General features: G+C 37.9%; 2 protein-coding genes across 10 annotated transcripts in view; one reads left to right on the top strand and one right to left on the bottom strand.

The window, feature by feature from the left end:
* The first annotated feature begins 329 nt into the window (after positions 1-329).
* Positions 330-9900, top strand: LOC131430236 (beta-ureidopropionase). The gene is made up of 5 exons (XM_058595026.1): positions 330-596; positions 3734-3996; positions 4059-4153; positions 9054-9371; positions 9434-9900. The coding sequence occupies exons 1-5, from the start codon at positions 493-495 to the stop codon at positions 9815-9817; spliced, it is 1164 nt and encodes a 387-aa protein (XP_058451009.1). The 5' UTR covers positions 330-492; the 3' UTR covers positions 9818-9900.
* The window catches only part of LOC131430235 (MAGUK p55 subfamily member 7), a 64950-nt gene continuing 50997 nt past the window's right edge, over positions 9840-23792 (bottom strand). For 7 of the 9 annotated variants that reach the window (XM_058595016.1, XM_058595022.1, XM_058595018.1 and 4 more), the window contains 4 exons: positions 23503-23638; positions 23033-23311; positions 22626-22969; positions 9840-22565 (listed from right to left, as the gene is read on the bottom strand). In XM_058595016.1, coding sequence (XP_058450999.1) covers positions 22389-22565; positions 22626-22969; positions 23033-23311; positions 23503-23638 — 936 coding nt within the window. In that variant the 3' untranslated portion in view covers positions 9840-22388. The remainder of the gene's footprint in view (positions 22566-22625; positions 22970-23032; positions 23312-23502; positions 23639-23792) is intronic. The other 2 variants (XM_058595024.1, XM_058595025.1) reach the window with 1 other exon arrangement.

Below are 23792 nucleotides of genomic sequence, written 5' to 3'. Positions count from 1 at the left end.
CTGCGTTAGCCGAATACAAAATGTAAAAAAGAACAATCCATTGTCGTTTTTGTCGTTGCAATCTTGTTTTAGGTTTTCAATGTCACAAATATTATAAGTTTGTTTACTATTTCAAACCAATCTACTTTTCCCCCTGTATGTCATATCTGTTGTTTACTTACCTTCGTCCACCAACACCGACTAGTGCGCGTTCATTGTTATCACAAGAACATCGTTTAGTATAATTTCGATCCAACCATTGCGAGCATCACGACCGTAGAAACTACGCGCTCACACACCCATTCATAATCGAAAGTTTCATTTATGAAGCACGATGGTGTCATTGAAATGCAACACTCCATTCATTCGTTTGGTACCATTCTAACGTTTCGGTTCGGTTCTCTCGGTGGCGGCTAACCTCCTTCGACGGTTGTTGTTCTTTATCAACCACTCAGTGGCTACAAGTAACTATCCATACGTGTTTCGTGTCAGTTTGTTTGTTGAACATCAACAATGGCCGACTACAACTTTAAAAGTTTGGATGATACTCTGGAAAAGTACATACCCCAGGATGAGTTGCGTGAAGTCAAACGACTTCTATATGGTCGGGCGGACGAGTAAGTAGTCACAGATTCTCTGAACAGTGATTATTGGAAACAACATCCGGCTGTTAATGTTGGATGTTCGAATTATCTCCGATGGATTTATGACAAACCACCATCGGTTCGATGGTACGCCTTATCTCGTCCAATAGAGCGAATTATTTTAACAACGGGTCTATTTAGTGTGGTTGTTGTGAGTTACCTGCTGAAGATAAGACTCCAATCTTCCAATCGTCATTTGAATTTGATGATTTTGCTTGGAAAGATTCTGAGATTACCGCTCATATCGTGCGCCTCAGTTTATTGGTCTGAGAGTAAAAGTAAGCAACACATGACTCTGTGAAGAAGTAACGGGAGTGTGGAAAGCTAAAAATAATTTATCTCATCGCGTTTTACGACACTGTGTCAGTGTATCGCAAGTTTGAAAATTATGTTTTTCTGCGCTGTATCTGTGCCTCAGCCTGATATGATCAAGTAAGTTTCTTCTCTTCTAGGGTAAAGTGTTATAATATGCCCCCCTTAAGAAAACATTGAGATATTTCCAAGTGTATTGATATATTTTCCTCAAGAATGTAAGTATTTCATTGCAATACGGATGAGGAACATAATTTTCAATGACTCCTATCAGGAATCAGAACAAATCGGCTCAGATGGCACGTTCCCCTTGTTATGTGGAGATTTGTGCCTAGCCATAAATTTGCATATCATCACTTTCCTGTATCAAAGGAGAAAGGAAAATAAGGAATGTAAGGAAAGGTAAGGGTTGGAACAGGGAGAAAGGAAATTGACGACACAAAAGCAGAAGTAAATTCTGCACCCGGTCAGGATGCTGAACAGTCTGCTAGAAAAAACAGAAATTACAGCAGAAGTAAATTCAATACCTCTGAGAGATACCGAACAGTCTGCTTTGAAGACCTATCAATAGGTTGTTATTTTTGTTTGAGCCTTTTCTGATGAACAGCTCGCACAAAAATTTTCTGAAACCCGTAATTCATACAAAATTTCTTCTTCTCAAGAAGACCAAGAGAGCAGTCATCGATACTGCAGAAAAACAAGCGCTTTTCTGCAATAACCGGACCAGCTTTTAAAATCTTCCATCGAAGAAACTGAATCTCGGGGTTCTGGAGTTGCAATCGCTTCAAAAGATCGACATCAGCCAGTCTCTCCTCTGTGTCCCAAGGAACAGAGAGGCTAATCCGATTTTGATGCAAATTGTATGGTTCTATAACGAACCTATTTTCGCCAGCCTGTTCGTTTATCAGTCCCAGCTTGTGCTTGAGCCAGTCACTGCTCTCCTGATTCTCCGGGGAGAACCAGACGATGCCGTATCTGAGCCCATGCCCCTTGAAGTTGGGAATAAAAAACAAAGGTGGCGTCGAAAAGAGACACTTATTTAGATCTCTAATTAGATCGTTTTTCAGTTCCTCATTGAACATTCCGTTCAACATACGGATTTGAAAACGATCAGTTTTTCCGGGGACTACTTCTCCAGATGGAGAAATACTGTTCTCGGAGGAGTCTTTCTTGCGAAGTCGCTTATTTCGGTTTCGCAGGAAATTTTTCCCATTGCCATTGTTCACATTTTGCTTTTTCTCAGTAGCAAACAATGCATTGGATGGAGTATCACTCGTATTTTGAGCACTCTCAGGACCGCTTCCTTCAACATCCATAATCTGGTCGTTTCGAGATTCCATCTCGGAAACAACAGAATCTTGGCTGCCAGAAGCTGCAGCATTCGAGTGCTCAGGTGTCGGAGTGAAGTTCGTAGCCATTTTCGAGAAAAAAAAAAGGAAAATTGGTTAAGAAATTCTACAATCAAAGTAGCTTGCGTTGATAAATACAACCTTTCGCGATGGCGATTTGAAGTAAAAGAAAGATCAAAGAACGCTATCTAATGGCGTTTTCGTTTTTAATTTGCACTACACCGGTGCAGTGCTACACTGAGGCATGAATAAACGAACAAAAATGACGAAAACATAAACAGTAACCATTGACTACAATTAACGATTCCATTGCACAGAGCTACACCAAACTTTTGATGAGTGCTACACCAGTGGTATCGGTGCAGAAAAAGTGTAGCACTGGTGTAGTGCAATTGGTAAAAACGAACGGTTTAGGTGCAGCTTTCGCTACACCGGTGTAGTGCAATTTAAAAACGAAAACGACATAAGAGCGCCAATGGTACTTTCTAACACTATACCATGTTATAAGGCAGCAAACGAACAGAGAAGATCATTACATACAAAAACTTGCCAAAAGGCACTTGTGTTTAAGGTGGACACTAATAAGGGCGGGGGACTCTCCGAGACAACTACCACAACAGTCCACTCCGAGACAGCTACCCAGTAGTGTGACCCTTGACATGTAAAATAACATTTTTACACTAACTCCTTAGAGATGTGTCATTTGTCTAGCAGATTGTTCCATTTTTCGAGAGCGCGCGAGACACAATGAGGCCTCGCGATACAAGCACCGCTCCCAGAATCAGCAACGGAACACATTACCAGAAAGAGACACACACCTAATTGTCTCAGGTGTTGTAAATCATATTTGCTTAGTAGCGATGTCAGAGCAATAAGTGTCTTACGCACGCTCCGATATCACTAAAAACACCGTGTGAAGAAAACGAATCTCATGCTCCGGCAGCAGATGCTAGCCGTGGGGCACTCCTATAGAAAAGATGAGAATTGATTGATATAAACACATTTTCCAAAACGGCCACATCCTTAGTTTTTTTCGCTCGCCTCAGACATAATGCCCCAGCAGCCGTAAAATATGTCTCACAACAAATCAGTGGTATGACACACAACAAAAGACATTTTATCCCACAACAATGATGCATTATGCTTCTTGAAATGTCCATAAAGTTACTGTTTTAAGATAATCAGTATGTCAAAGAAATGGCGGATAAAACATCTATTTAGTCGTAGCAAAACCTTACATCGAAAAGCTGCCAAATGAAATTTTTAGTTTTTTCATACTTTCCTGCAAAACGACAACCACCAAACTTGCATAGCAGAAAGATCCTACGGAAAGATAGTGTTAGTGATAAAACTTTGGTTCAGAAAAGTCTTTAATGCTTAAGAAAGGAAAGGGGCATTTTGGTTAGCAGGGGCGCTTTATAAGACTTTCCCCTATTTGATTTTTTGCAGCAATGCTATCAAGTTCTCCGAAGAGACAATTTTCTTGGCCAAAGAAGTCGGAGTGGAACTGAAAGGGTACACATTCACCGCCCGCAAGGAAGATCTGCGGCGTCCAAGAGTTGTCCGGGTCGGGCTGATTCAGAACTCCGTCGATATCCCGACGACCGCTCCGATTCACGTGCAGCGCGATGCACTGCACGAAAAGGTTTCTAGTATTCTAAAGGTCGCTGCTGATGCCGGCGTGAACATCATTTGCTTTCAGGAAGCTTGGAGTAAGATTGTTTGTTTGGGGTTTTTCTATGTTCGAAGTAGCTAATTCGGTTTCACATTTCAGCAATGCCGTTTGCGTTTTGCACTCGTGAAAAGTTCCCCTGGTGTGAATTTGCAGAAGACGCTGAGAATGGTCCAACGACGAAGTTGGTTAAAGAGGTATGATTTGTTATGTGTAATAGTGTGTTTTCGTGCTAATTTTTTAATTTTCGACAATGTTTTTCAATGAATACTTAACTAGCTGATTGAAATAATCGGAGAAGGGCAAATTAGTTCAGTAAACCTGTTTGAGTATTGTTTTATGTAAGATCCTTTGCATTGAGTGCTACTGACAAACACGGATTTTGCAATGCAAAAATCGTTCATAAAAATCTTTTTTTGACAAAACTGGACAAAAAAAACTTTGAATAAAATAACCAGACAAAAGCTTGGCCGGTTCTTTCAAAACAAATGTTTTATCTGGTTCAAAATACTAAAAACGGGTTTTCAAAACTAAGTTTCTTTTATCTGATTTTCTCCCTCAGCCGTTCATTTGACTATGCAACTTCCCGATATACTCTTCTTAGTTATTTGGCATTATAAAACAGAACGCTCATTGCTTGAAACTAACCGCTCCAAATAAACTTTAACCAAGGATTAGTCAGCATAAGAATCAATGAATTTATTAGCTCACATACTTTGCACATGAAAAGTGACTATATTACATCGATTATTACAGTACTAACGTGCAACTTGAGCCAATAAATTCTGATTCCTGATTACGCTTTCGATCCTTACAACCACAGGTAACAGATATACAGGCTCACATATGAACTGTGTGTGAAATTTGCTCAATCAGCGTGGCGAACACTGGCAGATGTCACCACGATCGACACGAGGTGCCACCACGATTTGGGTGGTGCTTTCACATGAGCCACAATTTTGGATGCAACATTCACTTCACGCTAGATTTTTGTTTTGCTGTTGGTTCAAATGGCAAGCTTATTTTTGTTTTATTCCGATCGAACTCTCGTGTAATTTATGCGACATGGAAAAAAGTTGCCTTTAACACTTAGGAAAATCATGTGACAAGTGTTAAAATTGTTGTAGTTGGAATATTTTCTATAACAGGCAGGAGGATTTTGCTATCGTTCCGGAACGTAGTGGAACGTTTTGAAAGATCGCGGCGAATAGTCGAGTAGGTGTCAGTAGTGTTTCCAACGTATAGCAAATTTGAAATTTACACAGGATTTTGAAAAATTTTGTTCTAGCCTGTATATCTGTTATCTATGTTACAACTAAAACCATCAACATTCGAAATGTAGTGGAGAAATTATCGGGAAATACAGAAATAAGCCGCAAAAATTGAAAGAAAAAGCAAATAAAGAGATTTGAGTCATTTAGATTTGAACTTAGGGGTGGACGTGAAAAATGTTAGCTCCCGATAAAATTCTTCTAAAATGTTCCTTCTCATATTTTAACAGAATTTGCGATAAACGAAGTGATTCAATGCTAAGTAGAAGTGATTTTTAGTTTATTTTTCCATGTGGAGACACGTGACTCGAATTAGGAAACCTATTTTGTGTGTTAAATTAGGAACTACAAGGAACCAGTGATTATGGAAATAGTTCTCCCGATTTGACTGGAATAGTGTAATCGGTGAGATGAAGATCCGAATGGACCACCTAAGACGCAGCCGCGGTCAACATTTAAATGAAATTATCTTCAAAAAGTAAATGTCATGTACCAATCTAACGTTTAAAATAAAGAACCGATGAGATTTTGCAAATTTTATGCGTTTTATTGTTTAAAAAAGTTCTCAAGCTCTTAAAAAATCACCCTTTACTACGGTCGTATAGCTGAATCTGACACATTTCGTTCTCCGGTTACACTGAAACCAAACAAGGGAGTCAGAAACCGTAATTTTCCATCAAGGAGCACTGGGGTGTCGCACACCGCTTTTTCATTTATAACTGATTTTGAAGAATCAGTCATACGTTACAACTACTCGTGAACTTAAAAAAACACTTTAAATTAAAACCAAAATGCCGGTGTCTTCGCGCAATGTTGTGAAACTATGATCGAAAAATTTTGACTAAAACGACACCTCCGGACGGTCCGGATACCACTCTTGTGAAGAGTACGGCGCATTCAGGTATAAAACAACGGCTGCTCTTCAAATTTCTCATCGCTTTTTAATCGAATGGTCAAGGAATATTTTTTGTTTCATCCATATGAGATCTTCATCATCCAACAGTTAAGCGACATAATGTTTAGCGATGAAGCCAACTTCCACCTGGACTGCGCGGTAGACAGTAAATTTGTCGTTATTATACCCTCCTTTATTTGAAAATATTTTTTAAAATTACGAATAGTTGTAACGTGCGACTTATACTTCAAAAACGAGTTATAAATAAAAGCGCGGCGAGCGACACTCCAGTGTTCCGTGATGTAAAACTACTAAATGAAAATAACCCGAAACAAAAACTCGTACATCGTGCACATGTACAGTGCGGCTTTATCGAGTTGTCTTGGAGATCCAGTTTCTCTACCATGTGTGCCATTTCATAATACGAGATTTTTTCAAGAAATGTCTCTGCAGACAGAGATTAGGGCACCGTTGAAACTAATGTGCCATTTTTTTGCTGTAACATATTGTTCCAAAAAAACTGAATAAGCATTGCTGTTTGGTCAATTACTAATTAGTGTCATATACTTTTAATGAAGTGAACATTTTGAACGCAAAAAAGGAATTTTTGAAAAACTTTCGAATAATAACTGGATGAAAAGCGAAGATAATGGTGATTCAAAATGTAGTAGTTTTGAGTATTTTTAGAACGAATGCCTCTTTCTCTCTCTCTCTCTCTCTCTCTCTCTCTCTCTCTATATATATATATATATATATATATATATATATATATATATATATATATATATATATATATATATATATATATATATATATATATATATATATATATATATATATATATATATATATGTATGTATATATATATATATATATATATATATATATATATATATATATATATATATATATATATATATATATATATATATATATATATATATATATATATATCTATCAGTGGATTGATGACTATTATTCTTCGTTACATTCATCGCGCAATACGAGTAAGACTGTCGCCATTACATTCACGTAGCGCTCGCTCATGACTGTCACATGCGATTTTCATCTGTGCGATTCACGTGACATTCTTATATGACTGCCCGGATAGCAGGCAACATGAAAGTTTCCAGCATATGACATTCAAAAAAATTAATGTCAGCAGTTTTTAGCACTGCACAAAGGTCAACAAAAAAAATTAGGATGCTGGATGGCAAGCAATGCTGAAGACAAAGCCCAATCTCAAAAACAAATGGCGAAATCGATGAACGTTAGTCGTCAAGCCATTTCTGATTGTCTAAACGACATGGCAAAGTTTCGGAAGGCGGGGAAAGTAAAAATCGGTGCGCGAAAATTTGCTTTCTTGGCATGAAACAAAGGGAGTTCTGCACCGTACCGTGGCGGAAGATAAGACATGGGTTCATATTGAGAATTCCCAACGCAGAAAATCATGTGTCGACCTTGATCAACCATCGACATCAACTGCAAACATCTAATCGCTTTGGAACGAAAACAGTGGTGCCTTTCACTACGTGCTTCTAAAACTGGGGGAGATTGTAAACATTTTTAACTACCAAAAGAAAATGATGAATTTTGGTCAATCACCCGCCATACTGCCAAAACTTGGCCCTTTCCGTCCATCATTTGTTTTTATTGAGCAGGACTTCACTAGTTATGAATATGTGGAAACAATGGCTTCACGACTGAAAGATGAAGACTTCTTTCGTCGTGGCATTCGTGAGTTGGTGGAATGATGAAAAAGTGCATAGCTTTCGAACTTATTATTCACAATCAACATGTGTTTTTTAATTGAAAAAAGCCCACATTATTAACTGACACACCTGGTACATGTTCAGAGTGTAGAGCAATACTATTTGAATTGCTCTACACTCTAAATATTATAGTATGAAAATACAAGTTATCTTTCAGGAAGGTTCTTTTCTACCCAACAAGAAGTTTTTTTTTGTGCTCCCGTAGTTGTCAATATATGTGTGTGGCTGTGAGCCAACAACCAAAAATAACGTGACATCGGATTAGACATTTTTTTGTGAATTGGGTTAGAGGGTTGTCCTACTCGAGAATTCATGAATTTGCAACACTCAGCTCGGTTTAAGCATCCCGATCAAATTTCTAGGGATCCCCAACAATAACTACTCTGCAGAAAAATATTGATTGTAGCGTTTAGTTGATTTACTTATAGAATCTAAATGTATTAATGATTTTTTTTATAAGGAATACAAATTAAATCGATTCGTTTTTTTATGCCAAAAATGCATTTAACTCGAAATAAAAAGAATTTAAAGATTAATCTAAGTATCGTCCATCGATAATTACTACTTTTTCTTATCTCTCAGGCAATTTTCGAATTCCATCTCGAAAAAATGTCTCATGTTTTGAGGCGATTCAAGTTTGAAGCCAATTTTCGATTTGTGCGAAAGAAGTTAACCGATGACCTGCCAGACTGTGATGCATCCCTTCGGAACAACCAGTAATCAGAAGGTGCAATGTCAGGAGAATACGGCGGGTGCGGCAAAATGTACCACTTGAGCGTTTTCAAATATTTTTTCACTACTTTTGCGACATGAGACCGAGCCTCAGACTAATAGACATGATACTATAAGTAAATTCTTCTAAAAAAAAATTTTCGTTGGGCACTATCTCCACCCTTTGTGTTATGTAACTAGTTTTTTTACTAGGGGAAAACGAGCGTCTGTTCTCTATGTTAGAGGCGACTTAAAACAACGTCTCACCTGGATCGGCCGGCTGAAGATGAGTCTTGTTAACTATAACAAAAGGTGAAAAAAAAACAAATAGCAAAAAAAAAATGAGACATCATTGAATTTTATAAAGGGTGAATTCTTACGTTACTAAATCAATTAGAAATAGATTCCCCATCATCATTCAATGCATCGATTCAATTTCATGTTCCAGCTTGCCAAACAGTACAACATGGTTATCATTTCGCCGATTCTCGAACGGGACTCGAACCACAACGACACCATCTGGAATACGGCCGTTGTGATTTCGAACAATGGCAACTACATGGGCAAGCATAGGAAAAATCACATCCCCCGGGTTGGGGACTTCAACGAGTCAACGTACTATTTCGAGGGCAACACCGGTCATCCAGTTTTCGAGACCCAGTTCGGTCGCATTGCCATCAACATTTGCTACGGTCGGCATCACCCGCAGAACTGGATGATGTTCGGATTGAACGGAGCGGAGATTGTTTTCAATCCATCGGCGACGGTACATCGACGGCCACCGGTCGTTATGTGTGAATAGTAAAGGTTATATTTTCTTCATTCCAGATTGGTGTCCTCAGTGAACCCCTGTGGAGCATCGAAGCACGGAATGCTGCCATTGCCAATAGTTACTTTACGGTGGCAATCAACCGTGTCGGAACGGAAGTGTTTCCGAACGAGTTCACCTCCGGAAATGGACTACCGTCGCACAAAGATTTTGGTCCATTCTATGGGTCATCCTATATTGCGGCACCGGATGGCACCCGAACACCGGCATTATCCCGTGATAAAGACGGTCTGTTGATTGCGGAAATGGATCTAAACCTGTGCCGACAGGTAAAGGATTTCTGGGGTTTTCAAATGACCCAACGGTTGCCGCTCTACGCGGACAGCCTGGCGGAGGCCATCAAACCGGACTACAAGCCGCAAATCATCAAGGATAATCAGTAGAAGCAATAACAATCCGACCGGAAATGATTGTAAAGAATGTTTATTCAATGAACTATATAATCCAGCTGTTTCTTGTTGTAAAATTTATAGTTTTATTTCTCTCGTTTCGACTTTATCATGTATGCAGCTGAAAAGAAACGTTATCTCATTTTGTCTCGTTTGAATTTGTAACTTCTTCCTTGCCTCTAAAACTAATCAACAAACAACATCGTTTTATCTTTTGTTCCTTTCTCCTCTCTGTTTTGTTAATTTGTAAGTTCACACAATGACTCATCCTGGCCTTTGGTGAGTTCACTTTGTATCATCTTAACTCTGCACTAGGTTCCATTTTTTTTGTATGTTGTGGCATCAATTTGGTTGGGTTTTGTTTCATGACTTCAGGTCTTATATTTTGTTGTTGTTGTTGTTGTCGTTTTTGCTAGGGGTAGTTTCGCTAGTTAATGCAGAAAGCGGAGAACATCGATAGTGGTTGGAAAAATCGTTCCTAAGCAGCGTTTTGTTTTTATTTGCTTACTTGCTACGAACTACCCAAGGTTGGCGAACAGAAAATGTATTTATACTTGATTTGTGTGTACAATGAGTTACATGTTTTTTTCTTCTTCATTATTTTACAATTAGTATAGTTTACATAGCACATTCCTTCGCATGTTTGCTGATATTTGTATAGGTTTGCGGTTATATTGTCTCGTACATATCCCTAGTTGTTTGGCTATGGTAGAATTCCTTCCTTGCGCAGAACCGTACCTAGCTTCTCTTTGTTGGCAATCGCTAACACTATCCTGCTCTTGTTTCATTTAGAATTTACGGTAAGAGAAAGTTCCTTTTTTGCTTACTCTAACTGCTCTGAATTGTATTTCTTTTGTAGCTATTATTCTTGCATTCGACGTGGTTTGTTTCAAAAGGGGAAAGACATTTTTTGTTGTTTTATTTTTGCTTGTTTAGTACAACGAACTGTTTATGTTTATTTTTTGTTTTAAACACTATATGCTATATCGGCAAAGGTAAAGAACGTTATCTTTCAGTTTAAATAGACAGGCAAAAGTTTGAAGATTTAAAATTTTCGGAAAATATACAACTCTATATTTTGCGAGTTAGAATGCTGCAAGGTTTAGTTTTTTGTTTGTTTCTTTTTACTCGTTGCGTGTTGGAATATTTGTGTTGCAGGAATTGTTCCACTGGGTTTTACCGAAGTAGACATGATTATCTGGTACAGGGTTTCTATGCAGGCCAGTTTGGGAAGGAAAGCGATTAACTCTCTTAATTTTCGCAATGGATTTTTTTCGGTTAGATTAGGTACTAAGACGCAACTAGAATGTGGTTATTATTGATACAGTGGTAAACAGAAACTAATAGGTCGATTACAGAATTTAACATTTGTTAATTAGATAGATCGAAATAATTAGTACGACACACTCAGCCGATAGATTCATAAAGCCAAATTTAATAAAGCATTCCAGATGCTAGAAGAAATACATCTGCTCTTTTTAACCAACAGTAAACTAATTAGTTCTATCAGAAATCATATAAAGACTGTATTGAAAAAATAAGAGATACACAAACGATAAATTGGTGTTTTATAGCGTGTCGGAAAAAAATTGCTGCGATTTTGTTTGAAACTAACTTACAGTGTACTGCTCACGCTGTCATGGCATCATCGCAATTGATCAAGCGGTTACAGTCAGAAGACCGGACAACTAGGTTTCGAACGAAATTGACATTTCCTCGCAAAATGTGCAGGATGAACATCGTTTGTCAGCTATCGGTGGTTTGTTCACATGTTATTTCCATATCACCAATTAGGTTTTACACCTAATTATTTTTAGGATTGCCTGTATGCGTTTCCAGTATCAAGGAGAGATATTTGAATAAATCAGTTTAGTGTGGGCGACTTGCAATTTTTAAAATCAAACGATGAACCACTGATGAATTTTTAAACTGTAAACAAACCAACGGCGGTTGTCAAAAAAAGTTTATTCTGTTTATTTTTGAGGTTATGTCATGTTTGTGTAAAACCTAGTAGCGGACAATAAAAAGCTTGTTTCATTGACAGTTAATTTGCCTCGTCAACGTGGGAAACCTGATGCGTAAACAAGTTTCTTCAAATCGAAATACAATTTCAATATAAAATTTCAATAAATATTTAATTTTTCAAAACCCTGAAACTCACATGTGTCTTTAAAAACAGATCGAAGCTCGATCAGCAAGCAGTAACAAGGCCATAAGCAAAAAAAAAACGGTCTCGTTAGTATTCAAAACCTCTATTTTAACCTACCAAGTAGAGTGATGATGTCTTTCTCATTACTGTGGAATTCTTAAAAAAACAGCTCATTGATTTGAAGCAGGGAAGGCTGTTTCTGTGTAAACTTGCATAGCCTACAAATCTAAAACCAAAATAGGAAGATTTTTTTCCGTTTTCTAAGTAGTCTAAATGACGGTTTGGAATTTCAAACACACTTTTCCCTGTAGTTTCAGAATACCTTTTATTTGGTCCTTTTGTTTGTGAAAATTGGTTGAGCCATCTCTGAGAAAAGTGAGTACTTGCCAAATGGCATTCCGGGGATCGGTATTGTCGAAGTCGGTTCGTATGTCCAGTAACTAACAGGACTTATGCATTGAAACAGTTTTGAGCCCAATTTAGCAGAATTTTTCCGTATTTTTTATCATTGCTCTAAACGGCGGCTTAACATTTCAAACAATCATCACAATGTAATTCCGGAATCGGAAGTCATATTCTTACAAAATTCAAGAATTTTGTAAAGGATGGTAAGATTTTTCATTTGCATCTAAGTTTGAGAAAATTAGTTAAGCCATCTCGGAGAAAGGTGAGTAAAGTACTTGTGAGTTTGTGTGGTTGTTGGAATTGATATACTACTTTTGAGAAGTTTGCTCATCTTTATACATTCTTCTATAAAAGCAAACTTTTGAGTTTGTAGTTTTTCCTGTAATTCCGAGACCAGAAGTCAGATTCATATGAAATTCAAAAATTTTCTGCTATGACTAAAGACTGTCCCAGAAAGTATGGCCGGGCACTTGGGCACTTCGAAGTCAAATGTTCTTCGTGCTAAAGAACGTTTGAATCTTCGAACCTATAAGAAGCTGATACAACCAAAACGTAGTCCGAAACAAGAAGCATCGATCAGGCCGAGGTTTCGAAAGCTGTAAAACACGATTCTGGCTGAAAATTGAAAAATCGATTACAAATCCTTGTCGGGACCACAATTTTATACGGTGCAAGAAGGGCAAGCGTTAAACCAGTCCGAGACATCGATTGAAGTCGAAAAATTTGGTAAGAAGGCTATGGTCTGGCAAGCAATTTGTAGCTGCGGTAAGATTTCGAAACCCTTCATCACCACTGTTTCAATGAACGGCGAAATATACATCAAGGAATGTTTACAAAAACGACATCTACCCATGATTCGAAACCACAAGGATCCTGTTGTCTTCTGGCGAGATCTTGCTTCTTGCCACTACTCGAAATCAACGGAAGAATGATATACTACCAAAAATGTAACTTTCGTCCCAAAAGACATGAATCCACCAAATTGCCCACAACTTCGACCAATTGAGGAATTTTGGGCATTAACCAAGGCACATCTTAGGAAACATGTCTCGGCAGCCGAAACCATTCAACAGTTCGTAAAAGATTAAAAAAAAGTGTCAAAACTTGTCGCCAAGAAGTCTGTACGGAATTTAATGAGGAACGTTCGCAAGAAGGTGCGCCAGCTTATTCTTTTGTTGTAGTCTAATATTATCAGTATATCGAAAAAAATTGAATATTTAAAACTTGTGAATTATTTACAGCGAAATCAAAGTGCGTCCATACTTTCTGGGACATTCTTTAACAGAGATGTCCATCTCCTCTGTGTGACGAAGAGCAAGCAAATGGTTTGCGTATAAGTAACGTGGGGTACGTAAAATCAGCAAAATAAAACAATTTTTTGTTGAATTTTCGTTTTTCCTCGCAAATTTTTCATAGCAAGGCAAGATCTATGCTCTATTAATTGAAGTTCACAGAAGTGTTCGCTCACCATCACGCGCCAGTGATCACTTGGGTGTATTTAGGAGAGAGCACGTGGGAGCGATTCATGTGAAGAGAATGTGGTTCTCTAGCACCAGCTTCTTTCAACACAAGCGCACACTCAAAGTCTGTATAATGGACACTGAGAAGAAGTGCGCTTTCCTCTATGTGTGGAGTACACCAAATGTATCCGCAGTGTAGAAATGAAAGTTACGCACTGGTGTATCACTCTAGTGAAATGCCATCACTAGGGTTGCCACCTGCACGGGCCTCGCCCGGTAGTGTTGGGCCTAGATGTAGCTGCCGGGCTGCCGGACTTAGGGATGAAATGTAAACCAAGTTTACTTGTGTTGGTAATTTGTGTATTGCGTATTTATATATGCAGTGCAACCAGTTTATCAAAGTTGCTTGAACGATTGAGTTTCGAGCAATCTTTTTTAGCAATAATTTAATCTTAAACGAATGTTAATCCTGACTTTTTGGATGAAATTTCAGTTTTGATCAATTTTTCACGAATGTTCAATGGAAAATTGCTTATATTTTATTACTGTAGATTTTAATTCCCTAATAAAATAGTTGGCTACACTGCTTCAATGCATTTATATTAGATCGCGCTACACAAAATAAACAAATCTACCATATCCATCGCCTTTCGCGTGCTAAATTGAAGGTTACTATGTTACGGGATTACTAAAAGAAGGTACGTAAATCTTTATTTCGCAATAATTTCTGCAAGAGAAAATCCATAAAGGAATGTGTGCGTTGCTTATCTAATGTGTTAGTGGACGTAAGCTGAAACTGAAATAATTTTTCTCGAGCAGTTTTCAGAAAATCGGAGGAGTTTTTGACTAAGATTTTCACTTCTCTTAAATTGCAACTCTAAGCAGAATGAACTGGTTGGTTTATTTTTCAACCATATGGAAAATTTATTGATTAAAATCAGGAAAAGAAGATTGTTGACATTACGCATACGCTTGCAAAGTGATATGGCGTAAAATTATTATTAACTTAGCTCAATTAGACACATTGTTGTTAATCAAAGAACCTGATCACTTAAACAAAACTATGTGCATAACCCACGCATCGTTGAGTTTCCCGTAATTAGATGTATAGTTAGATACATAAGGAGTGTATCGAAAATAAGCTATCCACAAACATTCGTGTTGTACGCATGCAATTGTGATGTTTTTTTATGTTCAGATTACAGCATGCTGTGTGTTTGGCTGTTAGCTTTCGTATGTTTACTTGTTTGTGCGGTTGAAATTCCGCGTTTTCAAAATGTCGCGTATTGAAAAGGAAATTAAGGTTTGGAATTCATCATGCCAGTGGTAAAACCATCATTAATAAGTTTGTAGAACACTAGTCGTTGGATGAGTTACCGGAAAGAGGCAGAAAACCCGGTTTTTCCAACCCGAAACTAGTCTAGAAAGTGGTATCTCTAGCCTTGAAGAAAAAATCAATGTCAATACGTGATTTGGCCAAAAAACAGGAACGAATGTCGGAATGATCCAGCATATCAAGAGGCGAAATCACTTGAAGACCCACAAGAGGCAGAAAATCGCGAAACAAAGTGTAGAACAGAAGAAGCGAGCAACAAGGGCCCGGAAATTATATTCGCGTCTTTTGCAGTGTACGGATGCATGCGTTTTGATGGACGATGGGAGGAACTCAAAAATCCTTTCAGGTCCACAATGCTTAACTGTCGTTGTTGGGGAGGATGTGAGCGATGCGGACAGGTCGATTCAAGTAGAGAAACTCGGTCGAAAGATACTGATATGGCAAGCAATATGTTCCTGTGGTTTGAAGTCAACCATTTTTTACACTACCGGAACTATAAATGCAGAAATCTATCGATCTGAGTGTCTCCAGAAGAGATTTCTGCCTTTATATAAGAAGCATAGTACACCTCCACTGTTTTGGCAGGATTTAGCGTCGGCTCACTATGCCAAAACCACTCTAAATTGGCTTGCGGAAAAGGGTATAAATTTCGTTGAAAAAATATCAATCCTCCAAATTGCCCTCAGCTTCGACCCATCGGTACTGTTTTTTCCAATTTTACTATTCTGGGATGTGATTAAATGCATTTCAAGGGACAACTGATTGAACAAAGCATTATACATTTACACTTTGCATAGTCGATGTAGTTTACTTGCATATGGCTTTTTTCGTCTACCGAGTGGCATAAAATCAAATCCAATTTTTGGCTGCTTTAGTCAGGTCTTTGGATATAACAACCACAGCGAGAACCAATATTAAAATTTTATAGTGCAAATAAATGTGACAAAAGTGAGATTAATGGCCTAATCAAGTATACATTATCGATTTGTTTACATTTAATTAAAAGGAATGATGCTCTTGACAGATACTTTTTAAGATTTTGTGTCGAATTATGCTGGCAGAGTTGAAAGCATGACGGCTTAAACAAAATTTTCATTTTGATCAGTCTTCGCTCCAATGGAAAATTAAATCTCACCATTCGAGAGCCATAAGTCCACTAATAAGCACTCATGGGCTGACACATTGTTGTTAATCAAAGAACCTGATCACTTAAACAAAGCAATGCGCATAACCCACGCATCGTTGAGATTCCCGTAATTAGATGTATAGTTAAATACATACTACAAACAATGTGATAAAAATAAGGTAAAACTAGTACTCAAATACGTCTATAGAATCAGGAAGTACAGCACAATTTATGCAATGCCGAAAATCACCAAATGTAGCATCTGTTTCCAAAAAAATTGCTGCCGGGCGAGGGAAGCATCCTAGGTGATAACCCTAACTATGGCACGGACACCTAAAACTAAATGTAAATGTTGTCATTGTTAATCTATTATTCAACCCATAGCTACCATTACTTCGTAGCCTCCTGCCTTGATAAGCTATCAGTATCAGTAAAATTTCTGTGAAGAAAAAATGAGTAACGTCTGCGAAAAGCAAGGGGCGCATTTTGTTCCGGGGGTGCATTTTACCCTATCTACGACTTGTCTTACTCGGAATGAAACTCAAATCAAAGTCATTTAGGCAAACCATTTTCATTTAGAATTATGGTTTACACGATTGATAGCAATCAGTAGTTTATTTACGGGTTTATTCCAATTAAAATGCATGTAACTGGTAACGTAAACAAACCGTTGATAGCTTTTAAACATCAACTTCATTAAACTTAACTTCGTTCCTAACATCATCTTGTAAGACCATCAATTTTACAAACGACTCCGAATGAACGCAGATGTATGTAAAAAGGTGGATTGAATTGAAACCATACTGCGTTTTTAATGAATTTACTTTTTCGGACGTACAAAAAGCTGTCCTCAACCCTGTTATAATAGGAGCCACGCGAAGAGAAAATCCGTCAAGCTGGGAACCCGGCCACTGCACAGTGGTTCAAAAGTGCAATTTTACGCTCTTAATTGTTAACACGTTAAAAATGTGGTTTTCGAGGTACAGTATCTTCAGCAAAGTTGCTCATTTTTTGGAAATTTTGTCTTTATTAAATCATCTCCCTAAAAGTGAGATAAAAATATTATTTTATCTCAGAGCCATCATCGGGGCTAAGTAACTTCAATAAAGTTGTGCAAATAGTCATTTCAAATAAATTTGCAGAAGGTACTATCAAAGATAAATAATAAAGACATGTATGTGCTTACAAATATTAAAAAAAATCTGGTCCGTTCCCGGTACCTTCTAAAATGACCGCACTCACCGCTTGGTGGAGCGCGAGATTTTTTGCATTGTTATCATTTCGACCAAAGTGTGCCATGAAATCTCAATTTATACAAATGAGCTAACGTATCGAAAGGGTTCTCACGGTTTGACATTCGCATTATGAATGCGATGATGGGAACTCAGCAGTGCAACCAATTTATCACCATTGGTGCCAGTTTCACGGAGGACCGTAAATGTGCGCCAAAAAAGATCGTGACTGTCATGTCTGGAAATTCGTTTGTGGTACTATTCCCGTAACTTGAGTGTAATTCATGATATAATGCATTTTCTGAAAAGGGTGTCCCAAAACCAGTTTTTGTGAGAAAACTTGTATATTTTCAATTTCCATGAGTTTTTAAAAACTACACAACATTTTCAACGTGTTTACAATTAAGAGCTTGAAATTGGACTTTTGAACCACTGTGCACTACATTTGTTTTTATATTAGGTTTTGTACGATGACTTCACAAATGAACTGCCGATGAATCAAATTCATCTTTGACAGTTAGGTTTTGCACGATGACGACACAAATGAACTGCCGATGAATCAAGTTCATCTTTGACAGTTGCCGTGTACTTGTTTTGTTTTGCGACTGCAAGTAAAAAATTGAAAAATGACGAAAAAGTGCCTGTTAAAATCGTGTTCCATAGTGAAAATAACTAAAAGGATTGCCCTGTATGTGTTTCCAGCATCAAGGAGCGATATATGCATGAATCTGTTGAGAATGAGGCGACTTGCAATTTTTACATTCGAACGATGAACTTCTGATGAACTTTTAAACTGTAAACAAGTACACGTCGACTGTCAAAATAAGTTCATTCTGTTCATTTTGTGAGGTTATGGTATGTTCGTGCAAAACCTAATTGCCGTGTACTTGTTTTGTTTTGCGACTGCAAGTTAAAAATTGAAAATTACGAAAAAGTGCCTGTTGAAAACGTATTTCACAGTGAAAAGAACTAAAAAGATTGCCCTGTATGTGTTTCCAGCATTAAGGAGCGATATATGTATGAATCTGTTTAGTGTGAGGCGATTTGCAAGTTTTACATTCGAACGATGAACCTCTGATGAACTTCTAAACTGTAAACAAGTACACGTCGACTGTCAAAAAAATTCATTCTGTTCATTTTGTGAGGTTGTGGCATGTTTGTGCAAAACCTAATTTGCTTTTGCAACCCGGCTAATTTGATGAACTTGAAATGACTTTTGATTTCGACTTGAGTTCGTGTCAATATTCGGGTTGGTTTTATATAAGAGTAAAAATATAAAAAGTTGAAATGAAGTGTGCTGCTAAATTTTTGAAAGAACATTTACCTCAGTTCATTTTTCCGATTTTTTTAAAACACAAACTTAAGAGATAGATAGGAGAAATTTTGAGAATTTATTTCTGGTGAATTATCAGAAATTTCTAGACTGTGTAGTGTAAGCATTGAAACTAATAATTTACTCAGACTTCAATTATGCACAAGATTCATATATTAAGTAATGTTGATTTCAAGAGCTATTCCTGTTTACGATTCTGTTCTTAATTCGAGTGTTGCAGAAATAAATCACGACGATGTACTTTGAAGATCCATTTACTGTGAAGATCACATTTTGTTCTTTGATAGCAATTCTCCTCTTCAATGTTGACGCAAAATATAATGCTTAATTACTTTTCTCGTTTGGTGCCTTTTGGCTTTATCTTTGCTCGACTCTTATTAGACTCTTATGGACCCCATCATCAACCAGTTCTTTTTAATTTAAATAACAAATTTTCCTCATTTGCCGAAAAAATGAGGTGAAATCAGGCCTACTTGTGATCATGATAGTCAAAAGAGTCAAGCAAGCCGACGAAAGTGTCGATACAAGAATTGAAATAAAAATGCCGAAAAATTTGCGAATGCTTCAATTTGAGAACTTGAAAATACAGAACAAGTCTGCTGCTTATCTGCTGACCCGAAACCTTTATAAACGAAACGAGAAATAATCCAAACAAAAAATCTTGTGGTTCAATTTCATTCGGATCCGTTTTCTCGTCTCGGAGATACGAGGTGATGAGTGTTGAAGATTTTGAATCATCATTTATGTGTGCTTTCATATATGAAGATGTAAGCTTAAGCTAGTTTCTTAAGACTAGTCAAAATATTCTTCTAATTCACAAGTCTTTTCAGTTGATGGCTACACAAACTCACTTTGGAAATACGAATTCCTGGTTTCTGGGTTTCGACCCGTCGGAATTAGTGGTCAAAATCTTCAAAATGGGGCTCATGTCGAAATGGCGAGAGTAATTTTCTTAAACCAAGATTCAAGTGAAAACCCGGTAACCAAAACTCGTTTGATCGCATAGGTTGCAATTGGAGAGCTCCCCGGATAGAAATAGTACGAGCTCAAATCCCGCCTTTGCGGTAATTTTTTCGCGAAATTTCTATTTCACTCCTTCATTCTTCAGTCTTTTCCGAATTTGTTCAACTCGTTGAATACTGGTAAAAAACTGAAACTAGTTTACGACGGCTCTACGTATTATCAAAACTAAAAAAGGCGATGAGACCAGTGCGGTAAAATTCCATTTTCCATCGAATAATATAAGATGAAAATGAAATTCACTTTTGTTGTCATTCTCAAGTGAAGCCGCAAGAATTAATCGTAACTAGTCAGTTTTGCTTGCTCAGTTTCAAGTGCCAAGTCGTCTAGCTGCTTCATTGTCTTCGCTGTTGGTAGTGAGCAAGTTCGAATGAATAGGTACAAACATCAACTCAAAATCAGCAATTCTCTCCGGTCAGAATTATAAATAGAGGGTGGCGGTTAACATTTGAGTTTTGGATTATCAAATTAAAATCAATAATTTTCAAGTTAAAATCGATAATTTTCAAGCTAAAATCGATAATTTTCAATCATCAAGCTAAAATCGATAATTTTCAAACATCAAGTTAAAATCGATAATTTTCAACTGTTTGGAATGTAATGAGATGTTGCTCCAAAGTATTAGAAATGAAAACTGAAGGAGGAAACAAATAATTTATATATGGGGGGACGGGTTTTGCGTGATGGGTAAGTCGATGCCTTTCACGCAGCCCGCCTGGGTTCGATTCCCAACCCCGCACATAGGGTCAGAAAGTTTTTCTGGCCCAAAGAGGCGAATGACATTAATGTTAAAGCCTCTATAATCGAAACAAAAAAAAATTTATGTTCATACTGTAATTGATATTTCAACTATCATGACTGGTTTGCCTTTTTATCTATTATCTTGCACCAATTCGAATGTTTACATGAACCTCAGTTGAAAACAGATCTCACAGTATTGAAAGAGATGTTTTTTTTACTTCAAAAGATCAACTGACGGTGGATAAGATGAGCTTTGAAGAGGAGAGAAACGATTGAAGAACTGAATGCTGCCCGTTCGGCACTGCAGCAAAGGTTGTGTGTTAGAGTGTGAAGTTTACTGCAGTAGAGAGATTGTCAGTGTGTTCCAAATTCGGTTTCAATTGAATTGAATGAAGTTTTACAACTCTCGATGTGACACACAGAGTCAGTCTATCATTGTATCAGAGATAATTACTTTCCAAATAACATTTCTAGATTAGAGACTGGTACAAAATATTTACTCAGCGGTTTATGTTGAACTACCAAGTTGCACTAGCAGTTCTATACTGTTCATGCACTGAGGAGAAGAAGACAAAGCGTTGAAAAAATAAAAATAACGATGATAGTTTTCACAATACTTAAGTTTTTGAAACTGTCAAAACAAGTTGGCCACATAAGTACGCAGAGTCAAAGGTCTAAACGTCCAAATTTGGTTTGGAGTTGAGGTTATGGTATGATATACAGTAATGACATTTTCCCTAAAAAATCGAATTTAATTAGATTTGAACTAAACTTTCGACGGCCAGTTTTGTGTGTCTAATTTTTTTAAATACAGTCTTTATTCAATAGAAGCCTCAAACGAAGAAATAAAACGAAGAAGCTAGTGGTTGGAACTTTAGTTAAACACTAGAGCTGCATCGGATTCGGAAATGATTAGGAAAGCACAGGCAGGATTTGGCTAGTAGAGAATGAATTAAGAATTTTTCATGCATCCAACTTTACTCTGGGATGGCTTACGATAAACTACTATGTACCGATAAAAGTATATTTAAATGACACAGTAAAAGATGGTTCAGATCAGTATATTTGAAGCGAAATCTCAGCGGATTGTCGCTGTTTCATTTTGTAAGTTATGAAAATTATACCCGAAAGTGACCGACCGACCGCGTCTTCGCTAGCTTTGAATTCAAGGGCAGTGTGGAACGCATTGATTTTACTCATAGTACCTAAACTAAAATATTGTCTAGTATTCCAAATTCAGTTATGTATTAGTGATTCAAATCAAACAATATTAAGTTCGAAACTAGGCACGCATCCTATCGAGAAATCTTGTTATTTCCTAAAAATAATTTACAATTTTTGATGATAAATAATTTCACACTTGAATCCCCATGAAATGAAGAAAAACTGGTAACCAAAACTCGATTGTTCCTACGCTATTCCACTAAAAGATACAAAATTATTGTAAATTATATTCTAGATGGACGTTTGGTTCTCTGTGGGTTGCCAGAAATCGGTGTCTCCGACGCAAAACATTTAAGTAAAAAAAAAAAAAACATAACAAAACAGATACTTCAACGACGAACTAAACTGAACTCACTAAAGTTATTCGTTTCCGATTTGGTTTGATTTATATGAATTCCGAAGTGTCACTCCTCCGATGACCGTAGCAAACGATGAACCAAAAACCCGGAACTATACCGATCTTCCGGAACAGATGATTCCGTACCGCTTCACGTCAGCTCAACAAACTCCGGTTCGGTGGCAGCAGAGCAAATGTGCCTTCATTGTACCCAACTGACCGGAGCCCACAGCGATTCCGTTTCGGACTTGTTGGCCAGACTAACCAGCTTTTCGAACGCTTCCGTCAGATCTTCGTTGACGATTTCGTCGTCGCAAAAATGACCGTACAGGAAGTTGATCCGTTCGTCCGATTTGATCATTTCATTGAATTCTTCGTCCTGAGAAAAAAAAACAGAAAAGGGTCATTAAACCAAACATCCAGTGGTTGTTTAACAAACCGTAAATCCTCTTGAATTCGACTCGTCAAAGGTTGAACGGGCACGAGCCTTGGTGCGAGTTTGCTTGAGCTTGTCGAATGCCGGCGGTCGGATATGAACGATGTAGGGCTTCAGTTGGGGTGTTCTCAACGATTTCAGTGCCTGGTAGTGTGGACTGAGCACACATACGCAGCCCGCATTCACGATACTCTTCACACTCTCGCCGGACGTTCCGTATAGGTGACCCTTGTATTCACCGTGTTCGATGAACTTTCCGCTGGTAACGTCGCTCTCCATTTTTTCACGTGTCACGAAAAGATACTCCCTACCGGCGACCTCACCGGGACGAACCGGGCGGGTTGTATCTGAAAGTAATCAGAAACCCCCTTGAGAACCTTGACACGATGGACCCAGCCATCCCAACTCACATGGCACTGGACTTTTGTATTTCTCTGGATCCCTTGCGACAAGCCTCCGTTTCAGCTCGTTACGTCCTACTCCGGGTGCCCCAATCAGCACGATTGGTCGGTACACGCTTGGCCTGGGATACAGTTTGGCAACCTCCTCGTAGGTGGCGATCAGCTCCCGATCAAAGTCATCGTTCTCCGCTGTATCGTACATAATCTTTTTAGTTTTGGGCCCCCGACAAGGATTGTTCGGATTAGGTGAACCGGGAGGTGTCGAACAGATAGAAGCACATGATCCTTCTACGCAATGCCAACCCAAACGCACACAAATGAGTAGTTTTAGTGTTTTTTACATGAATGAGATGAGATGTACAAGAGAATGATGAGGTTAGTGAGTGCCAATTTTGAGATTGGTTATAGTTTAAATTGGTCACAGCGATAACGATGAACCACAGACTGGAAATGGAAAAGCGGTGATCACGTTTGCTTACTTTTAGTTTCTCCGTTGGTTTCCTTCTGCGTGCGTTCGTGCAGAATGCGCCGTTCCTGGAGAGCGCGGCTGGGAATCAAACCGGCACGAGTAGACTTTTCACATTCGCGTCGAGCTTGCCACCAGTAGGAATCATCCTGTATTGAGAAAAAGCAATTGTTATAATGTATACCTGATAATAATAAACATTTTAAAGTTTATTCTACCCCGGCTTTAACCTTATAGGTCGTTCAACGGGAGATAATTTTCAGCTCTTTAAATTGGTTGCATCTGCAAATGAATACTAATCAT

The sequence above is a fragment of the Malaya genurostris genome, chromosome 2, assembly GCF_030247185.1.
Source record: "Malaya genurostris strain Urasoe2022 chromosome 2, Malgen_1.1, whole genome shotgun sequence".
NCBI lineage: Eukaryota > Metazoa > Arthropoda > Insecta > Diptera > Culicidae > Malaya > Malaya genurostris.
Note: the sequence above shows the minus strand (reverse complement) of the source record. Positions and strands in the feature narration are given on the sequence as shown.

Coding starts and splice junctions, on each gene's coding strand:
- LOC131430236 (XM_058595026.1), top strand. CDS start 493: ATGGCCGACTACAACTTTAAAAGTTTGGATGATACTCTGGAAAAGTAC. Junction 3,997..4,058: donor TTGCTTTCAGGAAGCTTGGA/GTAAGATTGTTT, acceptor TTCACATTTCAG/CAATGCCGTTTGCGTTTTGC. Junction 9,372..9,433: donor TTTTCAATCCATCGGCGACG/GTACATCGACGG, acceptor TCTTCATTCCAG/ATTGGTGTCCTCAGTGAACC.